The sequence below is a fragment of the Vitis riparia genome, chromosome 1, assembly GCF_004353265.1.
Source record: "Vitis riparia cultivar Riparia Gloire de Montpellier isolate 1030 chromosome 1, EGFV_Vit.rip_1.0, whole genome shotgun sequence".
NCBI classification, from domain to species: domain Eukaryota; kingdom Viridiplantae; phylum Streptophyta; class Magnoliopsida; order Vitales; family Vitaceae; genus Vitis; species Vitis riparia.
This window is the reverse complement of record NC_048431.1, coordinates 19,147,755-19,174,955: the sequence shown is the minus strand read 5'-3', so window position 1 is coordinate 19,174,955 and position 27,201 is coordinate 19,147,755. Positions and strand designations below refer to the sequence as shown.

The 27,201-nt window shown below is 30.8% G+C and overlaps 1 protein-coding gene and 1 pseudogene across 1 annotated transcript; one reads left to right on the top strand and one right to left on the bottom strand.

Moving 5' to 3' along the window:
• Positions 1-885: 885 nt before the first annotated feature.
• On the bottom strand, positions 886-2,687 carry LOC117920794 (annotated as a pseudogene).
• A 20,197-nt stretch (positions 2,688-22,884) lies between these two features.
• LOC117911151 (small heat shock protein, chloroplastic-like) lies at positions 22,885-23,872 on the top strand. The gene is made up of 2 exons (XM_034825366.1): positions 22,885-23,187; positions 23,308-23,872. The coding sequence occupies exons 1-2, from the start codon at positions 22,962-22,964 to the stop codon at positions 23,763-23,765; spliced, it is 684 nt and encodes a 227-aa protein (XP_034681257.1). The 5' UTR covers positions 22,885-22,961; the 3' UTR covers positions 23,766-23,872.
• The last annotated feature ends 3,329 nt before the right edge of the window (positions 23,873-27,201 follow it).

Here is a 27,201-nt window from a genome sequence, read left to right as displayed (position 1 = left end):
TTGTGAACAAACTCAGTGGAGTAGAAATGGTGGAGAAGATGAGAGGATCAAAACCCATGAAAATGAAAAATATAGATTACAGAGAGTTAGAACCCTCCATCTTGGAGTCACTGGCGAGGTCAAAGAAGCACGCCTGCTTGTTCGGATCCCCCAAGTTCCCATCGGAGATGGAACTGAGCAACATGAGGAGGTAGAGTCGTCGGACTTTGGAACCGCTGTTGTCGATGAAGAACGACGGTGAGGTGGTTGATGGAAGTGGGAGAAGAGAGAAAGTTGCGCTGCCTGAGACTTGTGGGTTTAGAGGAGAAAGAGATGGGTGTTTGACTGCAAGAGGGTTATGGGTATAGATGAGGATTTGAATTTTAAATAGTATGTATTTGTTTTTTTTAAGTACTATTTGGTGGGGATTTGGATTTTAAATAATTTGATGAAAATTATAATGATAAAAAATGAATAATGAATATTAGACTTATATTAAATAAATAAGAAATGAATATTTATATAAAAATTAAAATTAATGAATATATTTTATAAAAAAAATAATATTTATTTTTTTAAAGATGAATGATGGTTTTATTTTTTTAATAATTAAAAATATTTTTTTTTAAAAAATCAAAATATTTAATTTAAATAATTTTTTATAAAAAAAAATTACTTTTTATTATTTTCATCTTCAATAAGAAACATTCATTATCAAATGATTAAATTAAAATATTTTTAGAGATTTTTAATATTATTATAAATCATCCCAAAAGTATGCTTTTATTATAATTTGAATAATTTTAATATAATAGAACTTTATTTTATTAATTTTTTACTCTACTTATTTGTATTTAATTTTTTAATAATTTTTATAAATTTTTAAAATTATTTTGAGCTCTTAAATTATAATTTTTTGCGTATCACCTGATACCGATCCGAGATATTGAAACCGATATGCCTTAGGACCTCCCGAGTTAAAGACCGATATCGTGACTTTAAACTATGATTCTCCCGGGATTGTGGGTCACGCCCAATAGCATAGGTGTTAATAAGAAGTCGAATTGTTGCGGTATTTCATAGCCGTCCAGGATGCAATTCTCCATGGATTGTCGAGGAACCAGGAGAGGGACAGGTGGGTGCAGCCTCATTGTTTACTTGATCACAGCTTTCATGTAATGCAGTTGGTGGGGATGGGTCTCCTCCACCTTCCCTTCTCCGGAGGCGATATTCCGAACCTCTTGTTGAGCTTTCTTCATCACATGTGGGTGCCTGGCTAGTTCAGTCTTGTATCAGTTCCAGCTACGAACATGTCCTGTTAGCCTTACAAATCTCAGCTTACTATAACTAGAAGGAAGTGAAATAACAAGGAATAAGATCATTTTCTTTCTCTAGGGGTTGACGGGTGGCAACTCTAATGCTAGACACTTGGACAACTCAACATTTCAAGTTGCTAAGTCAGTCTCTTGTGGCATGTAGGATTTGCTTCGGTGTGTAGCTTTGACCCCAAAAATCAGTAAGTTCAACATTTCAATTTAAATCAAAACCTAAATAATATTTTAATTAATAAAAAAATAAAAATTGTTTCTTCAAATTTTTTTATTTCCTTTGGATGAAATAAGTCCAAAAGTGCATGAAGTTCCGTCGGATTAAGTTGAAAGAAAAAGAAAAGTCAAAAGTAGTTATCCAAGGACGAGACGCACATGCAAGCTCTCCCACGTCACTTTCCACGCCTTACCTCGGATAATTGAGTGAGCTAACTCACTGAGTTACTCAGAGATTTTAGTTTACTCACCAGAACCAGAGCTTTCAGATTATCATCTGTTATCGCCACTTCCAAGTCCTTCCGTTTCTGCTCTCGAAGCAGAACGTCTACGAAGTCTTCTCTTTCCTTCTTCTCGTTTACATGTTCTTCTATAATCTCGTTGCAAACTGCTATCAGTTCTTCTAGGTTTTTTCTGAGTCTTCGGTTCAACCCTGTGATGGTGTTTAGCCATTTCCAGTCTGGGAAAAAATCTCCGATACAGAAGCCGGCGAATAAAGCTTGTGTTTCGGTCAGAACAGCCACCATGTGTTTCTTTTCTCCTTCGGAATCGTCCATGAATCTCTTGCCGAAAGCCACGCGACAGAAGACGTTGTTGGCTAGAGTGAAGAAGAGATGGCTCATGTCGGTTTCCGAGCCGGAGAGTGCGGAAAGGGAGGTGATGAGGTGGTGGGTCTCCTCGTTTCGGATGAGTTGAAAAGAGGTGACTCGTTTCGGGCTGAGAAGCTCTGTGACGCAGATTTTTCGGGCTTGGCGCCAATAGGGTCCGTGGGGGGAGAAGGTGACGTCAGAGCAGCCGAAGGAGAGGTGCTGGGCGGCGGTCAGTGGCGGCCGGCTGGCGAAGACGTGATCGTGGGTTTTGGCCCAGGCAGAGGTGGATAATGGGGCCGAGTTTGAGGGCGAGGTCGGACAAACTGTGGTGGGGCATGTCTGCGAGGAGGTGGAGGTGGCCGATGATTGGAAGCGCCGGCGGAGACGGTGGAGTTCTGACGGCCGGGGACTGCAGCCATTTTCGCCGTGGTAGGAGGAGCAATGTGATGAACAAAACTGCTAGGAGACAGAGGGTTTGAGGGGTATAGTCGTCCATTGAAATTGGCTTCTCGTTCGGAAGTCTAGATGAAAACATGGGGAATGAAACCTCTGCTTTAGTACATTGTCGTGACATGGCAACGACTTAGATTTGATTGTAACGTCCAAATGATCCTTCACTATTCCCATTTTGAGGGGTCCCATTCCATCCCCTCTATCACTTTTTCATTCTCCATCGCTATAAACAACACATCAATAACAATTGGGAGGTAAAATTTGTATTAGAGTTTAGTTTCATTTAAATGGGAAATGGCATTGAAAAAGATTGTGATCCCACACCTAAAGGGAGGGGGAATTCCTATTAGAATAATATGAAATATGATTTTTTTGTTTTAATTATCCATACCATTTTTTGTAACATGTTTTCCTTTATCTTTATTTCTTTTTTTTTGTCTCTCGAAATTTTCCTACTTGGATAAAAAATGATAGGGTTGCAACTCAACGGTAATCCAACACACTTGAAACCTAAATTCAATCCAACATCTCGAGAACCATGAGTTCTATAATTCAAAATCCATTGGAAGTAATTTTTTAAACTTTATATATATATACACCAAAATTTAAATACTAAATGAGACAATATTTCAAGATAATAATAATAAAAAGTAAACAAAAAAAGATTTATGTATCTTCATATGATATAATTATAATATGATATTTTTCTTTTAAAATATAAATAAATAATTATTATATCAAGAATATAAATTATAAATATTATAAAAATATCAAATTGATTTATGTTAGGTTTAGGTTGTCCAAACCTTTATCCAAATCTAACTCAAATCGAGTTCAGAATAAATAAACCAAACCCAAGTCCAACTCGAATATTAATAGGTGATTGTTCAAGCCTAATAAAAGGGTAGATGAGGTTGAGGTTGCTTCGGGTCAAACTATCCAAGTTACACCCCTAGGGAACAAGAATAATGTTACACCCTTACTATAGACATCAAAATTTGTCACAATTTTAATTTTTCATTTATATTAAACTCAATTTTATCCTTAAATTTAAATCTCAATTACATCTGAATTGTTTGATCCTCTTACACCTTTTAATTCTTAATTTTTATTATTTTATAAATGATTTTATTTTTATTTATTTTATTCTTATTATTATTTTTTTTTTCTTTTTCTTTTCTTTCTCCTCTCTCCTCTCTCCTCTCTTTTCCTCTTTCTCCTCATCCTACCCACTCCACCTACTCCCCCTACCCATTCCCTTTTCCTACATGTCTAAGTCGCTCCCCATTATTTCTTCCTCTTAGCTCCCTTCCCACACTCCATGACCACTTGCTACTGCCACACTTTCCTTTTTGTTTTTCTTGATTTTTTTTCTCTTCATTTTTTCTTCGTTCTTTTTTTTTTTTTTCCTTTTTTTCCCTTTTTTCTCCCCATCTACCCATCTTCAGCACACACCATCTCTCTTTCCCCTATTTTTCTCCATTTTCTCTCTTTCCTTTTATTTTATTTTTCTTATTTTTCTTTCTCTTTCCACTTGTCGGCCGGTTGCCCGCGACCCCTCTTCACACCTCCATTGCTACTCTCTTCTCTTCTTTGAAATTAGGTAGCTTTTTATTTCCTTATTTATTATTTATGTGTTTTTATTTTCTCATTATAATAAAGGGAAAATCATGTAACCATACACCAACTAAAAAAAATATAAGATTTCAGAATTTTAATTTTTCTTTTTTAATTTTAGTGTAAAATAAGAAAAAATATTGTCTATTCATGCAGTCTAATAGTGCTTTCAAATTTGTTCCACAGTTACCCTTAAATGTACTTGTTTACAAGTACTTGTGTCATTTATTTTTATTATTTCTCTCACATCAATATATCTCATTTACCACTTGTCACGTTTCCACTTTTTTTTTTTCGACTCTCCTGTAAACATAATCCATTATCACCTATCATAGTTATTATTATTATTTTTCTTTTTTTCCTTTATATTATTTTTAATATGCTCATGTATTGACATATTAAACTTAAAATGATAATATATAATACATAGTTAATATAAAAAAAAAAAAAAAAAAATATATATATATATATATATATATATATATATATATATATATATATATATATATATAATGGACAAAAATGATAATATTATCGCACAAATAATATACTTGATGATTTTAAATATTAATTATAATAATACATTTGATAAATTAAGGTTTAAATTTAATAATTTATTTTATTATTTAGAGATTTATGATATAAGATTTTTTATATTAATACTAAACAAATGATTTATTTATTTTTTTAAATTCTATCATATGTAAAAGTAAAAATATCTTTGTAATACTATTTTATTATTTACATTATTTTCCTTTTAATTTTCATTTTAAATTTATCATATCAAAATCATAATAAGTGAAGGTGCTTTTTATCATTTTTCTTATGATTTTAATTTGATCGTGGATCTAACTTTTTGTTTGGTTAAAATTTTTAATTTTTAATTAAAATAAAGTGTAAAAGAAAATATATTTTTTATAAAAAAAAATGGATTTAACCTTTTATATTAATTTAATAAAAAATAGGTACATCCTTAAAAAAAAAAAAAAAGGAAGGTAAATTCATGCTTAGAGGAATTAGAACCACTATCATACTTATCATGGTGTATATATTCCTTTGGGATCCTCGATAAGTAATTTGAGGTCCTTGCCCACCCCAAAACGAACTTTGGAATCCTAGGTATATCCATTCTTAAAGGAACCAAGACCCTTATCTCTATTCTCATGGTTTATATATTCCTTTGGGGACCTTAACAAATGAATTGGAGGTTGTTCCCCACCCTAGAATAGATATTGGAACCAAAGGTACATCCTAAAGACAATTTGATACATTCTTTACAAAATTTGGTGCATCTTTCACAAAATTTGGCACATACTTAAAACAATTTGGTACATCCAATCCATGAGCTACCGAAACCTTTATATTATTACCCATGGTTCGTTTATTTCTTTAGGAATCTTTAGGAAGTAATTAAAGGTCGTTCCTTACTTCGAAACAAACATTGGAACCCTAGGTACATCCTTAAGAAAATTTGGTACATCTATCGAGACCCCTATCTATCTTCCTATGGTCCATATTATCCTTTAAGGACCCTCAAGTAGTGATTGAAGGTCATTCCCTACCTTGGAACGAATTTTGACACTTTTGGTGCATTCTTTACAAAATTTGGTATATTCTTCACAAAATTTTGCACATCCTTAAAAATATTCAGTATATCCAATCCTTAAGCTATTGAAACCTCTATCTTATTACCCATGGTCCGTTTATTCCTTTAGAGATCTTTGGGAAGTGATTGGAGGTCGTTCCCTACTTCGAAACGGACTTTGGAACCCTAGGTACATCATTGAGAAAATTTGATACCTATCTTCTTTGAGCTAATGGGACACCTTCTTCCTTCCGATAATCAATTTCTTCCTTTGGAGACCCTCAGGAAGTGATTGGAGGTCGTTCCCTACCTCGGAATGGACTTTGACAACCTTGGTACATCATTTACAAAATTTGGTACATCCTTAAAAAATTATGGTACATCCAATCCTTAAGCTACCGAGACCCCTATCTTATTACCCATGGTCCATTCATTCTTTTAGGGATCTTTGGAAAGTGATTGGAGGTCGTTCCTTACTCTGAAATGAACTTTGGAACCCTAGGTACATCATTCAGAAAATTTGATACATCTAATCCTTGAGCTAATGGGACACCTATCTCTCTTCCCATGGTCCATTTCTTCATTTGGTGACCCTCGAGAAGTGATTGGAGATTGTTCCCCACCTCGGAACAGACTTTGGTAACCTTGGTACATCCTTTACAAAATTTGGTACATCATTCACAAAATTTGGTACATCCAATCCTTAAGCTACTAGGACCCCTATCTTATTACCCACGGTCCATTTATTCCTTTAAGAATCTTTGGAAGTGATTGGAGGTCGTTCCATACTCCAAAACGGATTTCAGAACCCTAAGTACATCATTGAGAGAATTTGATACATTCAATCTTTGAGGTAATGGGACACATATTTTCCTTCCGATAGTCCATTTATTCCTTTGAACACCCTCAAGAAGTGATTGGAGGTCAGTCCTCCCTTTGGAACAGACTTTGGGCCCCTTGGTACATCATTTACAAAATTTGGTGCATCCTTCACAAAATTTGGTACATACTTAAAAAAAATTGGTACATCCAAATTTTGAGCTATTGAGACCCCTATCTTATTACCCATGGTTCATTTATTTCTTTAGTTATATTTGGGAAGTGATTAAAGGTTGTTTCCTATTCTAAAACAAGTTTTGGAACCCCAGGTACATTCTTAAGAAAATTTGGTACATCGAATCACTCCCAAAAATCCATACAGGAATAAATGGACCATGAGTAATAAGATAGGGGTTCCAATAGCTCAAGGATTGGATGTACCCAAATTTTGTGAAGGATGTACCAAATTTTGTAAATGATGTATCAAAGGGGCTAAAGTCTGTTCTGAAGTGGAGACCAACCTCTAATCACTTCTTGAGGGTATTCAAATGAATAAATGGAGCATGGGAAGGAAAATAGGTGTCCCATTAGCTTAAGGATTTGATGTATCAAATTTTCTCAAGGATGTACCTAGGGTTCCAAAGTCCATTTTGGAGTAGGGAATGACCTCCAATCACTTCTCAAAGATCCTTAAAGGAACAAACGAGTCATGGGTAATAAGATAGGGGTCTCAGTAGCTCAAGGATTGGATGTACCAATTTTTTTTAAGAATGTACCAATTTTTTTTTAAGGATGTACCAAATTTTGTAAATGATGTACTATGGTTTCCAAAGTCAGTTCCAAGGTGGGGAATGACCTTCAATCACTTCTCGAAGGTCTCCAAATGAAGAAATGGACCATATGAAGGGAAACAGGTGTCTCATTAGTTCAAGGATTGGATGTATCAATTTTCTCAAGGATGTACCTAGGGTTTCAAAGTCCATTACGAAGTAGGGAACGACCTCCAATCACTTCCCAAGGATCCCTAAAGGAATAAATAGACCATGGGTAATAAGATAGGGGTCTTAGTAGCTCAAGGATTAGATGTACCAAATTTTTTTTAAGAGTGTACCAAATTTTGTGAATGATGTACTAAATTTTGTAAATGATGTACCAAATATTTTAAAGGATCTACCAAGAAGGCCAAAGTTTGTTCCGAAGTGGGGAATGACCTCCAATGACTTTCTAAGGCTGTTCAAAGGAATAAATGGATGGGAAAAAAGATAGATGTTTCGTTAGCTCAAGGATTGGATGTATCAAATTCTCTTAATGATGTACCTAGGATTCCAAAGTCTGTTTCAGAGTAGGGAACAACCTCCAATCACTTTCCAAAGATCCCTAAAAGAATGAACGGATCATGAGTAATAAGATAAGGGTTCTCGTAGTTCAAGGATTAGATGTATCAATTTTTTTTAAGGATGTATCAAATTTTGTAAAAGATATATCAAATTTCGTAAGGATATACCAAGGTTGCCAAAGTTTGTCCTGAGGTAGGGAACAACCTCAAATCACTTCCTGAGGTTCTCCAAAGGAAGAAATGGACCATAGAAAGGGAGATAGGTGTCTCGTTAGCTCAATGCTTTAATGTACCAAATTTTCTCAATGATGTACCTAGGGTTCCAAAGTTCGTTTCGAAGTAGGGAACGACCTCCAATCACTTCCCAAAGATCCTTAAAGGGATAAACGGACCATGGGTAATAAGATAGAGGTTTTGATAGATCAAGGATTAGATGTACCAAATATTTTTAAGGATATACTAGATTTTGTGAAGAATGTATCAAATTTTGTAAATGATGTATCAAATTTTGTGAATGATGTACCAAAAGTGCCAATGTTCGTTTTGAGGAAGGGAAATGACCTCCAATCACTACCTGAGAGTCCTCAAAGCATAATATGGACCATGGGAAGATAGATATAGGTCTTGATAGCCCGGGAATTGGATGTACCAAAATTTCTTAATGATGTACCAAATTTCCTTAAGGATGTACTTAGGGTTTCAGAGTATGGAACGATCTTTAATTATTTCTTAAAGATCCCTAAAGAAATAAATGAACCATGGGTAAAAATTTAGAGGTTTTGGTAGCTCATGGATTGAATGTATCAAATTGTTTTAAGGATGTACCAAATTTTGTGAAAGATGTACCAAATTTTGTAAAGATTGTACCAAATTATCTTTAGGATGTACCTTGGGTTCCAATGTCCGTTCCAATGTGGGGAACAACCTCCAATTCCTTCTCGAGGGTACTCAAAGGAATATATGAACCATGAGAATGGAGATAGGGGTCTTGGTTCCTTTAAGAATGGATATACCTAGGATTGCAAAGCTCGTTTTGGGATGGGCGAGGACTTTCAATGACTTATCAAGGGTCCTAAAGGAATATATACACCATGATAAGTATGATAGTGGTTTCGGTTTCCTAAGCATGAATTTACCTAACTTTTTTAAGAATGTACCTATTTTTTTATGAAATTAATATTAAAGGTTAAATACAATTTTTTTTATGAAAATATTATTTTCTTTTATATTTTATTTTAATTAAAAATTAAAGATTTTAACCTAACAAAAAGTTAGATCCACAATCAAATTAAAATCATAAGAAAAATGATAAAAACACTATCACTTATTGTGATATTGATATGATAAATTTAAAATGAAAATTAAAAGAAAAATAATGTAAATAACAAAATAGTATTACAAAGATATTTTTTACTTTTACATGTGATAGAATTTAAAAAATAAATAAATCTTTTGTTTAGTATTAATATAAAAAATCTTATATCATAAACTTCTAAATAATAAAATAGAATTATTAAATTTAAACCTTAATTTATTAAATGTATTATTATAATTAATATTTAAAATTATTAGGTATATTATTTGTGGGATAATATTTTCATTTTTGTCCATTATACGTTTTTGTTTTTATTTAATTTGTTATATTAACTATTTATTATATATTATCATTTTAAGTTGAATATGTCAAAAAATAATTAAAATCAATAAATATGGAGAAATCAAAGAGTAAAGAAAAATTAAAATTAAAGAAGTTTTATGAGAAAATACATGAGCATATTAAAAAGAATATAATGGAAAATGAGAAAAATAATAATAAAAACTACAATAGGTGACAATAGATTATGGTGGCAAGAAAGGAAAAAAAATTGAAAAAAGTAGGAATGTGACAAGTGATAAGTGAGATATATTGATATGAGAAAAATAATAAAAATAAATGACACATGTACTTGTCAGGTGGTATTAAATTGGGGAACTTGTGTTTTGATGGGGTCATTTGATAAATATGTGATTTTTGAAACCCAATTTTATGAAATATGAGAATCAGATTTTAATATGGAAAATAATTTTGTCTTCGTGCACTCTGAGGCAACCCTCTTTTTTGTGCCAAGATTGCCCTTCGGTCTCCATCACCAATCAAAGTTTCCATCATTGATAAAAAAAAAAAAAAAAAAAAGAATGGGGGCAGCGGCGGCGGTGGCAGAGGAAGAAAAAAAAAATCCTCGTTTGATCCCCAAGAAAATCCATCCCCCATTCGATTTCCGAGAAAATTCATCCTCGTTTGATTTTCGAGAAAATCCACGCAAAACCCCTAGAACAGATCTAGAAAACATAGTGAGAAAAAAAAAAAAAACAATTTTTTTTTTGGTTTTCCTTGGGGGTTTTGCATGGATTTTCTCGGAAATCAAACGAGGATGAATTTTCCCAGAAATCGAATGGGGGTTGGACCCCTAAAACAAATCTAGAAAGCACAGGGAGAAAAAAAAACCATTTTTTTTTGTTTTCCTTGGGGGTTTTGCATGGATTTTCTCGGAAATCAAACGAGGATGAATTTTCCCGGAAATCGAACGGGGGATGGAGACCCTAGAACAGGTCCAGAAAGCACAAGGAGCAAGAAAAAAAGCAATTTTTTGGTTTTCCTTGAAAGTTTTGCATGGATTTTCTCGGAAATCAAATGAGGATGAATTTTCCTGGAAATCGAATGGGGGATGGATTTTCTTGGGGATCAAACGAGGATTTTTTTTTCTTCCTCCGCCACCGCCGCCGTTGCCCCCATTCTTTTTTTTGATCGGTGATGGAGACCCCTAGAACAAATCTAAAAAGCACAAGGAGCAAAAAAAAAAAAACAATTTTTTTGGTTTTCCTTGGGGGTTTTGCATGGATTTTCTCGGAAATCAAACGAGGATGAATTTTCCCGGAAATCGAATGGGGGATGGATTTTCTTGGGGATCAAACGGGGATTTTTTTTCTTCCGCCACCGCCCCATTCTTTTTTTATCGGTGATGGAGATCGGAAGGGGAATGGCAATCTTGGCACAAAAAAGGGGGCTGACTCAGAGTGCATGAAGACAATATTATTTTTCATATTAAAATCTGATTTTCATATTTCATAAAATTGGATTTCAAAAACCATATATTTATCAAATGATCCCATCAAAACACAAGTTCCCCTATTAAATTGGTATGTACTTTGTCCTTACTTATGAGGGTAATTGTGAAACAAATTTGAAAGCATTATTGGAGTACATGAATGGACAATATTTTTTCCCATTTTACATTAAAATTGAAAAGAAAAAAATAAAGTTCTAAAATCTCATTTTTTTTTTAATTGGTGTATGGTTACATGATTTCCCCTATAATAAAATTTTCATCTCTACAATGTATTGTATTTTGATATAAAATTTAGGTTTGTGGATATATTGCATTTGGTGATTAATTTGGGATATTTGGATTATGTCAATTACATATTGTTTATCTTATTTGAACATGAGCCTATTGTTTATTGGTTATTTATTTGGACTTATTGGATTAGACTTGAAATATTATTTCCTTTGGTCATGTGTATTATTAATGTGGGTTCGTTAATTGATATGAATTTTGGGCCCACAATATAGGTGAAATTTGTTGGATGACTTGAATATTTGATATAAGCTTGGCCAATTTGAACTATTTAATTTGGTCATGGGACAATTATGACCTATATTAAATTAAGCTTGGATTATGAAATATTAAATTTAGGCCTAGTATCCAATTTTAGGTTTGGTTGATTGTGTTTGTATTTTGGTTATTAATTTGGATATTTTGGGCTAAGACTTATAGTAACTTGGGCTCATTTTAATTGACGAAATTTTTTGAACTAATTTGAAATTTGAATTTGAGTTTGAATATTTGTTTGGGATTTTGTACATCTTTGAATATTTACATTTTGGGTTATTTTTGTTTTTACATGGATCCATTATGCAATTTTGTTGGTTGAGTACTAATTTATAACACGTGGTGCATGAAATTTCATGGAAGAAAGTGAGAATTGAAAAGCTATAGGAAGACATTGAGCTTGTTGTAAGCTTGTTTGAGTACACGTTTTATTTCCCACTATTATTTGATTTTATTTTTATTAGTTTTTGTAAATATTTGTTTGTATATATTTACTTATTGTGTATAGAATTGGATGTCGAACAAACAAAATTTTTTGTTTAAATAAGAGGAACAATTCAGTAAACATGTTTTAATAAAATAATAGTTTAGAAATTATTCTTCTTAATAAAAGAAAGTGTTTTTTAAAATAAAAATTTAGAAAAGTGTCTTTAGGAAAATCTAGAAAATTGTTTTTAATAAAATTCAAAAAAATTATTTTTTAATAAAATTGTCCAAAAAAATGATTTTTAAATAAATTCTTTTTCCTTAATTAAAATAGGATTAAAGGTAAATTTTAGAAGTAGAGGATTTAAATATTTTTTTTAAGAATAGAATAAAAGTCATTTTTGCAAATTGAAGTTTTAGAAATCATTTTTCTTGATAAAATTGGATTGAAAATATTTTCTTTGTAAAGAAATCAATTCCCTTTGAATAAAATTGAATTGAAATATTTTTGTAAATAAAGTTTAAAAATTAATTCTTTTCTAGTAAAAGTAAGTAAGAATTTTTTTATGGGTCAAATTGAGATTTTTTTAATAAATTCTTTTAACAATAATAAGGGTAAATAACTTTTTTAAAAATCGAAAACAAATGAAATTGAATCAATCACTTGAAGAAAATATTTTTTAAATAAATAAATTGAAATCATTAATTCAAAATTGTTTTGAACAAAATCCTTTGAAATTTCTTGAATTTTTTTTATTTTAATAAATCATTTTTCATAATCCTCTTATTATTTCTTTTGTGTATTCTTATAATTAGATTTGACCATTATTTTTATGTATATTGATTTTCATCATGACTTGCACATATTCATTTGTGTGATTTGTTTTTCTTTTTCTTGGTATTCATGATTAATTAATTAATTACCACAATTCTCTTAATTCATTTAGTAGAGACCGTATGTATTAGAGGTGTGCTCCGACTCACCACCGTATCTTCCTAATAGGTAACCTGCCTCTCGGACCCAGAATTAGTTTTTCACATACCTATTTTTCCTTCAAGAGTCACACTTAGGGTTTTTCTTTATTATTTTGTTATTGCTTTAAAAATAAAATAAAAATAAGTGGCGACTCCAAGTCTTTTTCTAAAAATAAAAAATTTCACAAATAAATAAAAAGTAAGTCTCGCCATCTAGACACACATGAAAAATGCAAGCTCACACTTACTCTTTTGGAATGGGAATAACTAAGGATATGAGGAATGAAATCATAAAGTTAATAATGTAAATTTCATTAACATTTAATGAAATTGAAAGAGATTGAATGTGAGCCATTAGTTTTGAAGATAAGGTTTTTTTTTTTTTTATTTATTTTTATTTTTTTTTATGAGAAAATATTTAAAATGTTTTTGCTTGTTTTTGTTGTTATTTCAAAATATTATATAAGTATAAAAAAATTATTAAAAGTAAAAAAATATAGATAAAATTTATTTTTAAGAAATATTTGAAGATATGAAAAATAAGTTGAAATATTTTCAAATTCTCAAACAATTTTTTTTTTTGAGTAACATCATAAAAATAATTTTCAAAACTATTTTCAAAATCCTTTTTTACAAAATTATTTTCATAAAGGGTTTTTTAAATATTATTTTCGAAAAGAGTCTCAACCAGCTCATACATTTCTTTTAAGAAATTTCTTCTTTCTTCCATAAAAAGATTAAAATTTTCTTTATCTTTTGTTGTATTACTTATACTATTTTTTTTCCACGCTTAAAAATACCATTTAAAACCAATCTTTCACCAAGGGGTTAGCTTCGATTGCATTCATGCACCATAAACTATACCATTTCACCATCCTAACATTCTCTTTCACTAATTTTTGGGCAGAAAATAAGCTTACTTTTCCACCAAATTAGTCACTACCGTAATTATTTTAAAAAATAATTCTAAAAAACTGTCTTTTTTCTTTCTTTTTTTTTAAATTAAAATTATTCTTTAATATTTTATAAAAGAAAAGTATATTTAAAAACCTAAAATATTTTAAAATTTTTAAAAATAATTTTTATATCATTTGTCTCATTTATTTTTCCTTTTTTTAGGATAATTTTATTCTTATATTTCAAATCCGATTGGATTTGACTTCTTTTATTATTTTATTTTATTTTACTTTTTTTTTCCACCTTCTCCAGCCACTCTTTCTCGCCCACACCTCACCTGTAACGCCCAAGTTTTTTTTAAAAAGGGTAATTTAGGAAATTCATAATAATGATATTAAATTAATTAATTAATTAATTTAATAAAATGGAAGAGGGGTGAAAATGTAATTTTACGAATAATACCCTAGGTATAAATAGAAAATTCTCTTCTTTCTGTTATTTTCTGAATCGCGTTCTTGTTCGTAGAGAGTTTCCAGAAAACGTGAAGTTGAGGTCAGATTTTAAGGTTTGAAGAACAAACCTTTATAGGTAAGATTCTAACCCCTAGATTATTTTTTTAGATTCATTAGTTAATTTCAAGCACATTAGATATATTTTTTTGGAAAAACCCCAAATCTAGATTAAGGTTACTTTATTTTTTTTAATTCTTTTTAATATCAAAATAGTGAAAATTTAAGATTTTGATTTATTGTTGGAAATTGGAAATTCTTAAGTTTTTAAGGGAAAAAAAAAACCTGGAAGACGCATGTGCACACTGTGGAATTGGAGAATGACTTAAGGAATAAAAAAAAATGGAGGACGCATGTGCACACAAGAATGAAATATATATATATATATATATATATATATATATATATATATATATATATATATATATATATATATATATATATGAGAGAGAGAATAGAAGTTTTAAATAAAAAGGAAGTAAATTTTTTTTTTATATTATAATTATGAGCGTAAGTTAATAAATAACATAGAAATTAATTATTGAAATAAATTATAGTTTAATTAAGTTGTGTCCCAAGAAATAAAATAATAATAATAATAATAAATAAATTCAATTTTATATGAATTATAAATTTATTAATTTTTAAAATATGAATAGATTGAATTACCCTTCATAATAAAAAAATATATTAATTTGAATACCTAAAATTTTAGGATTGTCAAATCTATAATTTTAAATAAATAGTAATACTTATTCCTCTTATATTTGATTAGGTGAATAGTAGATTTTCAAGATTATTTCTCTCCAAAGTTTTTGAGGACTTTTTTTGAGGTAAGGGAAATTAATGCAACTGTTAAATTCTTTTTTTTTAAAAAAAAATTTACATATATATATATATATATATATACATTATTTGAAAACGTTTGAGTTATATTTCGTTTTATGTACGGATCAAACCTGTTTTGCATGAAAAGTATGTTAGAATTTTATATTATGTTTTTGACAAATAAATTGTGGAGATATTATATGTTGTAAATTTGAATAAATGAAATAAATATTTGACTCTGGTTTGTTTGGCCCTTGTCAACGGGATATAATAGTTGACTTTTGACCCTTGTCAATGAGATATAATAGTTGACCTTTACATTTCTTGGTGGGGAATGTAATTGATTTGAACTCCAACCTCTAGGGGTTTCGGTTAGAGGTTACTAGTACTAGTAGTGTTTGGTTCCGCCCACCTTAAAGGAACAATTTGAGGCTAGCCACTCATTTGAAAAGTCCCACCTAACTGGGCACCTTTTGATGTTTGATGACTAGAGTAAATAAATTATTGGAATGTTTTGATTGAATTTGATATGAAATTGTTTGAATTAGAAATAAATACATATAGTTAGAAATTTTGAATGTATTGGAAAAAAAAAAATTTACTCACAGCTTTATGAAAATGATTTATTACAATATCTCCTATTTTGCAAGTGAGTTTGAAATGTTTGATCCATGAACTGCATTAATATTCCTTATTGGGCTGTGAGCTCATTCCCATTAGTTGACTACTTTTCAGGTACCCTTAGTTTGGGTGAGGAGTGATGGCTAGGCTAAGAAATGGTCATCATTAGGATTTGACTTAGGATTTTATGTTGGATTTTGTTTAACTGTTAGTTATGTTCATTTGGATCTTTTGGTATTTGGAAGTTATTTGGATATTGATCCTTCAAATTTTATGTTAGATCAAAGTTGAGTTTTGGAGATTTTGAAATTTGTTCTAGTACTTGAATTGTTTAAGTTTGCAAATATTTGGACAATGGATTTTGGATAGTGGATGTTTTAGTATTGAAATTGAATTTTGAGGATTTTAGATTTTGTTCCGCTACTTTGAACATGTATTTGGTAATTGATAACTTCCGATTACAAGATAATTGTTTGGGTCAGGTTACACTGTAAGCCTTCGGGTTTGAAGTGTGAAATGACCGTCACGCCCTTGGAGTGGGTTTTGGGGCGTGACACCACCTCATGACCACAATACACACAGCCCCACCCCCTCGCCCCGCAACTTCTTTTCCTTTCTTTCTTTAGCTTTTTTTTTTTTTTTTCTTTCCTCTTCTTGGCCCATTTTTTTTTCACACTTTCACTTCCAGAGACTACCACACGCGACCCTTTCCCTTATCTTCCTCTTCTTTTCCCATTTTCTTCCTTCAATTTCTCATTTTTTTACTCTTCCTTTTTCTTTTTATTTATTTTATTTTTTGTTTCTGAAAAGCCCATCAACCTCCCAACGAATGTCACCATTGCCATTGCCAGCGACGTGATGTCGATGCCATTTTCGACGAACCATCCTCCCGTTTCTCATTTTTCCATTTCCCTCACTTTCTCTCTCACCTCACCCATTTTTCTACAAGCACCTCCACTATCACCTTTCTTCTCTTTTTGCAATTGGGTAAGTTTTATTTCCTTATTTATTATTAATCCTTGATCTTTAGGGAGCATTATTTATGGATATAGAATTTAAGTTTATGGATATATTGCATTTGTTTGTTAATTTGAGATCTTTGGATTAGGCCAATTATATATTGTTTATTTTATTTGGATTTGGACTTATTTCTTATTGGTTATTTATGTGAGCTTATTGGATTAGACTTGGGACATTATTTTCTTTTGCCTTGTCTATTATTAATGTGAACTTATTAATTGATATGAATTTTGGATAAATCTATTATGAGTGAAATTTGTTGGATTGATTGATGATCAGAATGAGTTGTGTTATTAAATTTGACTTGATTTTGATTCTGGATTTAAGTTAATATATTAAATTAGACTTCAATTAGGAGATATTAAATTTAGGTTTAATAAAATTTATTTTGATTTGTCATATTTGGGACTTAGTTGATTATGTTTATATATTAACCATTAATCTGGAATTTTGGACTAAGGCTTACAACAATGGGATATTTTTGTTGGGTTTATTTTTGCTTTGCATAAGCTCATTCCACTGAGTATGAATCAATGACACGTAGAAAACCGAATTTCCTACTCAGGAAGGCTATAAATGGGGCATTGAACTTGCTGTAAGTTTATTTGTGTGTATATTTTATTTCCCACTTCTACTTGTTTTTTTTTTTTTTATAAATATTTATTTGTATATATTTACTCATTGTGTACCAAATTAAATATCAAAGAAACTAGAAATTGTGTTTAAATAAGAGGAACAATTCATTAAATATGTTTTAATAAAGTAATAGTTCTAAAATATTCTTCTTAATAAAAGAAAGTTTTTTTTAATTAATAAAAATTCAGAAAAATGCTTTTAGAAAAAAAAATAAAAAATTGTTTTTAACAAAATTCAATTTTTTTTTTAATAATAATTGTCCAAAAATTTATCTATTTAATAAAAATCGTTCAAAAAATTGGCTTTTAAATAAAATTGCCCAAAATTTTATTTTTTTAATAAAATTGTACAAAAAAAAATATATTTTTAAATAAATTCTATTTCCTTAATTAGAATGAGATTAAATGTAATTTTTGTAAATGAAGGTCTTAAATAACCTTTTAATGAGAATAAGACGAGAATCATTTTTGCAAATTGAAGTTGTAAAAATCAATTTTTAATAAAATTAGATTGAAAATATTTTTGTCAATAAAATTTGTAAAGAAATTAGCTCCTTTGTAAATAGATATCAAATTGAAATATTTTGTTAAATAAAATCATAAAAATTCATTTTTTTTCTCGTAAAAGCAAGTAAAAATCACTTTTATTGTCAAATTGAAATTTTTTTTAATAAATTCTGATAATAATCATGAGTATAATTAATTTTCTTTAAAATAAAAATTAAATATAATTTGTTGAAAATAAAATGAAACTTTTTTTTTAAATAAATAAATTAAAATTATTAACTCAAAATTGTTCTTAATGCACCTAAAATTACGTTGTGACGTTTGAAATAACAAGACCTTTTTTTTTTTTAATCTTTTTCTAATTAACCTAATAAATCGATTCATGTCTTTCTCTCTTTATTTAATTTGCCTATTTTTTTTTAATTTGATGTTTATTCGGGACTTGTACATATTTCTTTGTATGATTTTTTTTAGTACCCATGATTAATTTAATTAATTGTTACAATTCTCTCTATTCATTTAGTAAAGACTGTATGTATACATACGTAGAGGGATGTTACAGTCAATGATGAAAATATCTACTTCAATTTTACGGATATATTGACATAAACCTAAAATTAATCAAAATTTATGAAAATATAAGAAAAACATTTTTAAATTTGTTTTGTTTAAGAATTTAATATATGTATGATATAATTTATCATATTTGCTAATAAAATTGTATGTGTCAATGAAAAATATAAATTTTATAAGTATACATTTATTATTAAGTTGTATAATATTATTTTATAACAATAATATGATAACATGTTTAATTTTAAAATATATTTAATATTAAATTAGGATCCATTTTGATTTAAATGTATTCAATGATATAGACTTTTGTTTATTTTTACTAGATTGAATAAAAAAATACTATAAACAATTATATAAGAAGTACAAATAGATATTTTAAAAATATTTTTTTAAAAAAAATATAAATTTTATAAGTATATATTTATTATTAAGTTACATAATATTATTTTACAACAATAATATGATAATATGTTTAAGTTTAAAATATATTTAATATTAAAATTAGGATACATTTTAATTTAAATGTATTTAATTATATCAAATAAATAATAAAATATGTATATATTTTTTAATATTTATATATATTTTTATATTTTATTAAATATATAGATTATTGTGGACCCCGCATTTCGGCTCATGCGCTTCCACTCGATGGTGAGCTCGATTTTTATTTCAAAAAATGATTTTTATTGATTAAGAAAATGACTTGGAGTCGCCACTTATTTTTGTTTTGTTTTTAAAGGGTAAACAAAATAAGAAATAAAAACCCTAAGTGTGATTCCTTATTTTGGAAAAGGTGATATGTGAAAAACCGGATCGGGTTTGGGGGTCAGGTTACTTATCGGGAAGGTACGACAAAGACCGTAACACCCCTCTAAGTCCCTAAAGTTGGGTCTCTACTAATAAAATGAAGCAATCATGACAACTGATGAGGGAATCAATGAATACTCAAAGTGATCATGCACATGTGAGAATCTAAACATGCACATAGAAAGACCAGAAAGGGAGTGGATGCGTACCTGGCCGATAAGCCACAATGTGCTATCAAGAGATAGGGTTAGTGCCTAACAAAATTTTAAACGAATAGAAAATGAATAGTGGAATTTTTAAGATTGAAAATTAGGACGTTGAATTTTTGAAGAGTTGGAACTTAAATAAATAAATAGATAGGGGATAAGGATTCTGATTACTGAAAATAACGTTTAGGCGAACAATGGAATTTCTGAAAGTTAAATTAGGACATGGGCCTTTCGAAATATTGGACTTTAAATAGATATGGGATAATGATTCTAATTGATGAGAATAAAATTTAAACGAATTGTAGGATCTTTAGGATTGAAAAATTAAATTAAGACATGAGATTTTTGAAGAATTAGACTAGATGATAATAATTCTAATTGATGAACATAGGATTTAAACGAATATTTGAAGAATTAAATTAAGACATGAGATTTTTTTTTTTTTTTTGAAGGATTAGGCTTTGAATAACTAAATAAACATGGGATAATAGTTCGATTTATGAAAATAAGATTTAAACAAATATTTGAAGAATTAAATTAAAACATGGGATTTTTGAAGGATTAGACTAGATAGATAGATGAATATAGGATAATAATTTTAATTGATGAACATAAGATTTAAACAAATATTTGAAGAATTAAATTAAAACATGGGATTTTTGAAGGGTTAGACTAGATAGATAGATGAATATAGGATGATAATTCTAATTGATGAAAATAGAATTTAGACAAATTGTAGTATTTTTGGGATTGAAAGATTAAATTACGACATAGGATTTTTGAAAAATTAATTACGGACCTTTGTTTTGAAAAATAGAATGTAAAGTTTAGAATGTAGCAAATTTATCGAGACCAACATAAGTTAATTTATACGAAAATTTTCATATATGGTGATTAGACATAACTAAAGGAGGGAAGATAAGATATGGGTTATTTTAAATTTTGAAAAGGATATTCAACCTTAATACTTTGTCTTTTAATTGCTTTTAAGTTGAGTAAACTAAATTGATAGAAATAGAATAAGATAACAAATAAAAGAGAATGATTGAATTAATTAATTATAGAAATTATAGATTTTTAAGAGAATTATTTAGGATTTGTGCAACCTAATGGGCTAAATTGATGTGGGCATGGGCCAATGAGGGTGGCTAGCATAGGGGGCATGGGGCCCTTCATCAACATGCTTGGGTTGGGCTCCAACTCAAGCCCAAACCTGTCACCAAGAGCTTGGGTTTGGGCTCCAACTTAAGCCCAAGTTCAAGGCCAATATGGGCAAGCCCAAGGCATCATCTCCTTCAAAGCTTGCCCTTATGCCTGGATATCATCCTCAGAGGGAGCTCCCACCGCCGACGGCAGTCCTGTAGCATCCAAGAGATGCCGCCGCCATGGCGGCTGGTGCGAATACCCGCATGGTTGGAGTGGGTAATGGTGGCTGGTGAGGAGCAGGGGCCTGGTCGACGCAGTGCACGCAAAAAAAAAAAAAAAAAAGGGATGGGGCGACTTGCATGCATGGGACACACGTGTGTGTAGACGGGCGACTTTGGGGGTTCCTGTGGAGGCGAGCTGAACGCGGGCATGGTGGGCAGCCAGGTATACCAGGTTCCGCGCATGTGGGTGAGGGATGAGTATGGCGACTAGAGAGAGAAAAGGTGATGGGGAAGATGGGTGAGGGTGACGGCCATGCATGGAATGTGGGATGGTGATGAAATGGAGCTAGTATGTTGGTGCGTGACATTGTGGGTATTGGGGGTGGATGACGAGCATGGTAATGGCCATGAGGAGGTGGTTAAAACAGAGCTTCATTGTTCTCCAAACAAACCAAAAAAATATGAAGAGATAGCAGCATCCAAACCATAGTTATGAATCATGAAACGGAACATATGATCGGATGATATTTACTCGAAACTATTAAGAGAAAAATAAGGAGATCATATACATCAAATGAGTTCAAAGAGCCATGGTAAATATCATACCTCTCCCTTCTCCTTCTTTGGGCTTCTCCTTTCTCTCTGGATCCCCCTCCACCTCTCTCAGACGTCTCGCTCTCCTCTTGCCCTCAGCTGCATCCCCCTCTTTCTTGTGTCCTCCTCCTCCAAAAACTCTCAGCCACCTTCCTATTCCCCCACATCAGATAGCATGGGAGACCCCAACCACTCTCCTGGGCAGCCATGCCTCTGGCTGGTTGTCCACGTCTCAAGCCATGCATGGGAAGGTCTCCCCACTCTCTTCTTCTACAGATGTCATGCAAAAAGAGAAGGAGAAGAAAAAAAACTTCCTCGAGCCCCCCTCACTTCCAAAAGGGTCTACAATTATATAAAAAAGAGGGAAATTTATGTTTTTATATTTTTGGTATTAAATTAATTCAAATGCAAAAATAAAATAATTAAAATTAATTTATTTAATAAAATAATCTTTAGTGTTTATATATACACATTTTCATCCTAGGCCACCACAATAGGTAACCTAATTTTTTAATCCAAACTCAAATTTTCAAATAAGGAGTCATAAATTTTTTCTAAAAACTAAAATTAGTGGAGGTAAGTATTTTTCAAAATCAATATTTTTCACAAATTCTTGGGGACACACATAAAAAACGTGGGTCCACACCAGTATTTTATTTTTAACCGTTCTACATGTTTGCATAATTATTTCCTAAAAGAACCCTTAGAAAACAAATAAAAACAAATAAAAGATATTTTTTTAAAACATATTGTTTTTTATTTTTTAAAAATTAAAAAATAGAAAATAGTTTCCATTTTGCCAAGAGTGTTTTTTTTTTTTTTTGAAAAATAGGAAACTATTCTAAAAAATAGCTCTTAAATAGGTCCAATATATTTTTTTTTTTGGCTTTGGATTTGGATTTCTATTTTCTAAAAAAAATCCCATACAAGATATTATTAATTTAATAAAATTTTAAAAAATATGTAGTCTTAAAAAATTCCAATATCATTTTTTTTTATCAATTTTATAAAATCATAAAATATTTGGTCTCTTGGAAAACATTTTTAGGTCAATGGTATGATTTTAAGTAATAATATTATCCAAAGGACAAAAGAAGACAAAAATGATTTTAAAAAAATGGAAAATAATGGGGAATCCCCGATTCAGTCGTGGGCATCCTGCGTATTGTGGAAATTTCGCTTAGAGTCAGGAAAACGACGCCGTTTCAAAGTTCTCAAATGCCCATTAGAAACCTTATCCATGGAATGGTCTTCCAGAGTTCTCCAGAAACCCTGTCTGGTGACTTCTACACATTGTCTCCAGAAATGTCTACTCTCTCCTTTAAATTCCTCACAAACCCTCCATTCCATCAATCGAAAGCCTTCTTTTCAATCAAAACCCTAGAAATCCCACTTCGATTTTTGCACCAAAAACATGTCTCAGTCTCTTTCGAACCTCTGCAACATCTGTCTGCCTTTCCCATGTGAGAGAACCACAGCCGCTGTTACTTTTTCAAGGTTTCCCCAAGCAAATAGGGTTTGCTATAAGTGCAGTGGCATCAAGGCCATGGCAACTGAGGGAAGAGACAATCTTGACCACTTGCGGAGGGCAGGCAAACATAATCCCCAAAAGAAGAGAGCCCCTCAAGTTGCACCCATTGGTAAACTTTCTTGTTTTATTTATTTATTTATAAGCAATTCGTCTCATAACTTGTATTTTCTAATTGATCATATATGGTAATGGGTATTCATATTGTACTGATTGTGTATGGATGTTGCAGGGTTGTGGGATAGGTTTCCAACAGCAAGGACTGTACAGCAGATGATGGAGACGATGGAGAGGATGATGGAGGACCCTCTTGCCTACAGTGGTGGGTGGCCCAGTGAGAGTGGTGGTTACAGTAGGGGAAGGACTCCATGGGAGATTAAAGAAGATGAGGGAGAGTACAAGATAAGGTTTGACATGCCAGGTATGACCAAGGATGATGTGAAGTTGTGGGTTGAGGAGAAAATGCTGGTCATCAAGGCTGAGAAGATGAGTGGGACTGAAGGAAATGGGGATGAAGATGATGAGGGAGCATGGTCTGCAAAGAGCTATGGCAGATACAATAGCAGGGTTGCATTGCCTGAGAATGTCCAATTTGAGAAGATTAAAGCAGAGGTCAAAGATGGAGTTTTGTATATAACCATTCCAAAGGCCAGTGACAACCCCAAGATTTTGGATATCAATGTGGAATAAGGCCTTATGATACATAAAATGTATCTACCTTTATAATTTTAAAATGAAAGAATGGTCCCAAAATCTCTTATTTTTGAAAGATTTGGTTAGACAATGTTTATCAGAAATACCTTCAAATTAATTTTGAATAATTCGTATAGATGAGCAAACAGAAGTCTATGAACCACATTTAAATAGCTGGTCTATACCATGGCAAGACTTAATGCTTTGTCTGGGATTTCTGAAATTGGTCTTTTACCATGGCCCTTTCCCTGTAAAATCAGGAAAAAAGAAGAAGAGGAAAATGGGCGTTTATGCTCAAAGTTGCTTCCCTATGCTCCTTTTTGGCAAATATACTTGTTCCCATTTGGGCCTTAAAACATATATGGCTGACCCAGGTGGGCATATGCAACTTGCAGTGGCATGGACATGATTCATGATTGTTTTATGGATGAACCAGAGGAAGATAGCTCTCTTTGGGTTAATTTACTTTGAAGGATAGTTTTTAACTTTTTATCCGAATGTTCTCCATCTAATTTAAATTCTATAGATTTGATAATCTTCTGTTGGAGTTTACATGGATGTATTTTTGCTAGGCAAAATGACAACATGGAGTATGAGGCAGAGTGTTTGAGATGTTGACTAGATATTGAATTATTTTGGTGGATAGATGACTAGGATGATTATGTTGGATGACTAAGAGTGTGTTTAGCAGTGATTTTAGGAAATGTTTCTAGAATTTTTAAGACTTGAAAATTTTTATTTTGTAAGTATTAGAAAAATTAGAAACAATTTCTAAAATCACTATTAAACACACTCTAAGATGATTATGCCAATTATTGAATGGGATTTTGATATTAACAAGAGTTTGCTTATGTGCATGCTCAATTCCTTTTATTGTAGGCTATCATAAATCCATCCATGCTCCATTCGTGATCAATGAGAGTTGCCTAAATGATGAAATCTATAAGCTTATTTGTGTATTGACAATTTCGAGTCAAAATTCTCATTATGTTCTCCTACCTCAATTTCTTTAAATCTTTCCTGGGACTCTTATCATTTCCAAAGTTTTTGTAATTGAAGATTGCTAAAGAAGATAAGTGATTTTGAGGTGATGGATGATATCATATATAAATCAACCAGGTTTTAAACTTTTAGTCTCTGTTGAAAATTAGAGTTGAAGCTTAAAGGTTTTTAGTTTTAAGGTTAAAACATTTGGATCAATTATTGATTAATTAAAGTAAAGTGCAACGGTTTCTATTGTACCAAGAATTTCATAATCTCATTTGATTGATTAGGATTCAATCATATTTGCGATATTTTTTTTTTTTGTTTAGATCTCAGCTGTGTGATGGGTTTTAAAACCCTAGTATTTAAGCCTTTTTCTAGGGGAGGGAAACATGGTTGTAAGAGCAAGGTGGCCTTTTTTAAGCTTCAAGTTATTTACCTATTTTCAAAGTGTTTAGTTTGAAGAATTTTTTATGGTTTGTTGAGTTGTAAATCATCTTTTGAGTTACAAAATTTCTTCTCAAAATGGGTTGATTCAATGTGGGTTTCATCTCTACTCTCATATTCATCCAAGATATATGTCACTGATGAATAGAGATAACTACACTAAGAGTATGAACAATAATCATTTCTATAATATGAGCAAAAGTCACTTTTTAACCTGTATAATATTATTGAGAGAACTCCATAGTAGATATATGCCATCGACAAATAGAGGCAATTGCAATAAGGGTATGACCATGAGTCATTTTTGTAACAGAAGCAAAAGCCTCCTTTTAATTCATACCATATTGTTGAGAGCACTTCTTAACAATCAATCAAGTTTTCTATTACTCAATCAAACCATCAGACTTAGTTTTGATTTTATATAACCAATGAGAACCAATTGTACTCTTACATGGTGATAAATGCACCAGATCTTAAGTTTCAGTCTTATGTAAAGTAGAAAGTTCCTCAATCATAGCCTGCTATCAAAGATGATTAAGAACAACTTTTCTATAAGATAGACTCTTATAAAGATTGTGAATAAAAGTTAAAATGAATGTAAAAGAATTCAAATAAGAGGAATAAACAAAATCTGGTAATTAAGTAGACTTACAAAGCCATTGAGAAGTATGTGTGGGAGAAGGATCCACAATCTCAAAAGGTGTTGAAGTAGCCATAGAAGGAGAGGATGGAGCACGACGATCAAGAATCAAAGTATCAATATCTGTAGGAAAACTATTTGTATCATCCAAGAAAGGATCAATGTGAACAAATTCAAACTTAAAGACATTATGAAACTAAATAGGAATAGAAAATAAAGGTATATGCTTAAGGAATAAAACATGAAGAGATACATATAATTTATTGCTAACCAAGTCAAAGCAATGATATCTCTTTTGATCTTTGTCATACCATAGAAAAATATAAATAGTAGAATGAGAGTATAACTTACTATGCTCTACACAAGAATGAAGGGCAAAACAAGTACAACCAAAGACTCTTAAGGAAGAGTAATTATGAGCATAACCATATAACTTTTAAAACAGTGATAGATCAAAAGTGCATGGCGATGAGATTTTATTAATTAAGTGAATTATAGCAAGAATTGCTTCCCCTTAAAATTCACCAGGAACATGCAAACAATAAAAAAAGCGAGCACTTTTAACAATGTCTCTATGTTTCCTCGTAACTACACCATTCTACTTTGAAGTGCCAACACAAAAAGCATGTTAAATAGTTCCACGTGAAGCAAGTAATTCATAGAATGCATTGGAAGTATGCTCCTTAGCCAAATCTAGGTTTGAAAGACATTATAAATATGTAAAAAATAAATATGATGTTTCATAAGATAAGCCCAATAATAACAAGTATAGTCACCAATGAAAGAAACATAATATCGAGACCCTCTTTTTATAGAAATTAGAGAAGGTCCTTACATATTAGAATGAACTAAATCAATCATTACTTATTGATTGGATAAGTATAACACTAATCTCAGTCTTCATAGTTTTACATACTAATGTTTTCGTAAACAAATGTTCAAATAAGTAAACAACTTGAATAAGTAATAAATAAATAAGTAAAGAATTTTTTTTATATTAAATAAATAATTGCTTGAAAGGGATAAAATAGTCCCCATATATTTGTGAATTTATCTATTCTCATCTTTTTGTTTGAAGAGTAGTTCATTTTTTTTATATAAATGTCTTTAATTATTTATGGTATTTACAATATGTTTTAAAAGAAATGATTATTTTTACAAGAAAACAATAAGGACATTTTTATCAAAATGAGGCCAAAAAAAGGATGAAGGGTTAGATTTTCAAAATTGAATTTTCAAACCTTTTTAATCAAATAACCATTTATTAAAATGGTTTGACTAAAAGCTAGGTGATAGGAACCGGTTCTTGAAAATATTTTATTTATTGAATTAAAATTATCTTTCAAACAAATGTGTTATTTT

Excerpts from the sequence above, each read along its gene's own strand:
- LOC117911151 (XM_034825366.1), top strand. The coding sequence starts at position 22,962 with ATGTCTCAGTCTCTTTCGAACCTCTGCAACATCTGTCTGCCTTTCCCA. Across the intron at positions 23,188-23,307 it reads CCCTCAAGTTGCACCCATTG|GGTTGTGGGATAGGTTTCCA; the intron begins GTAAACTTTCTT and ends TGGATGTTGCAG.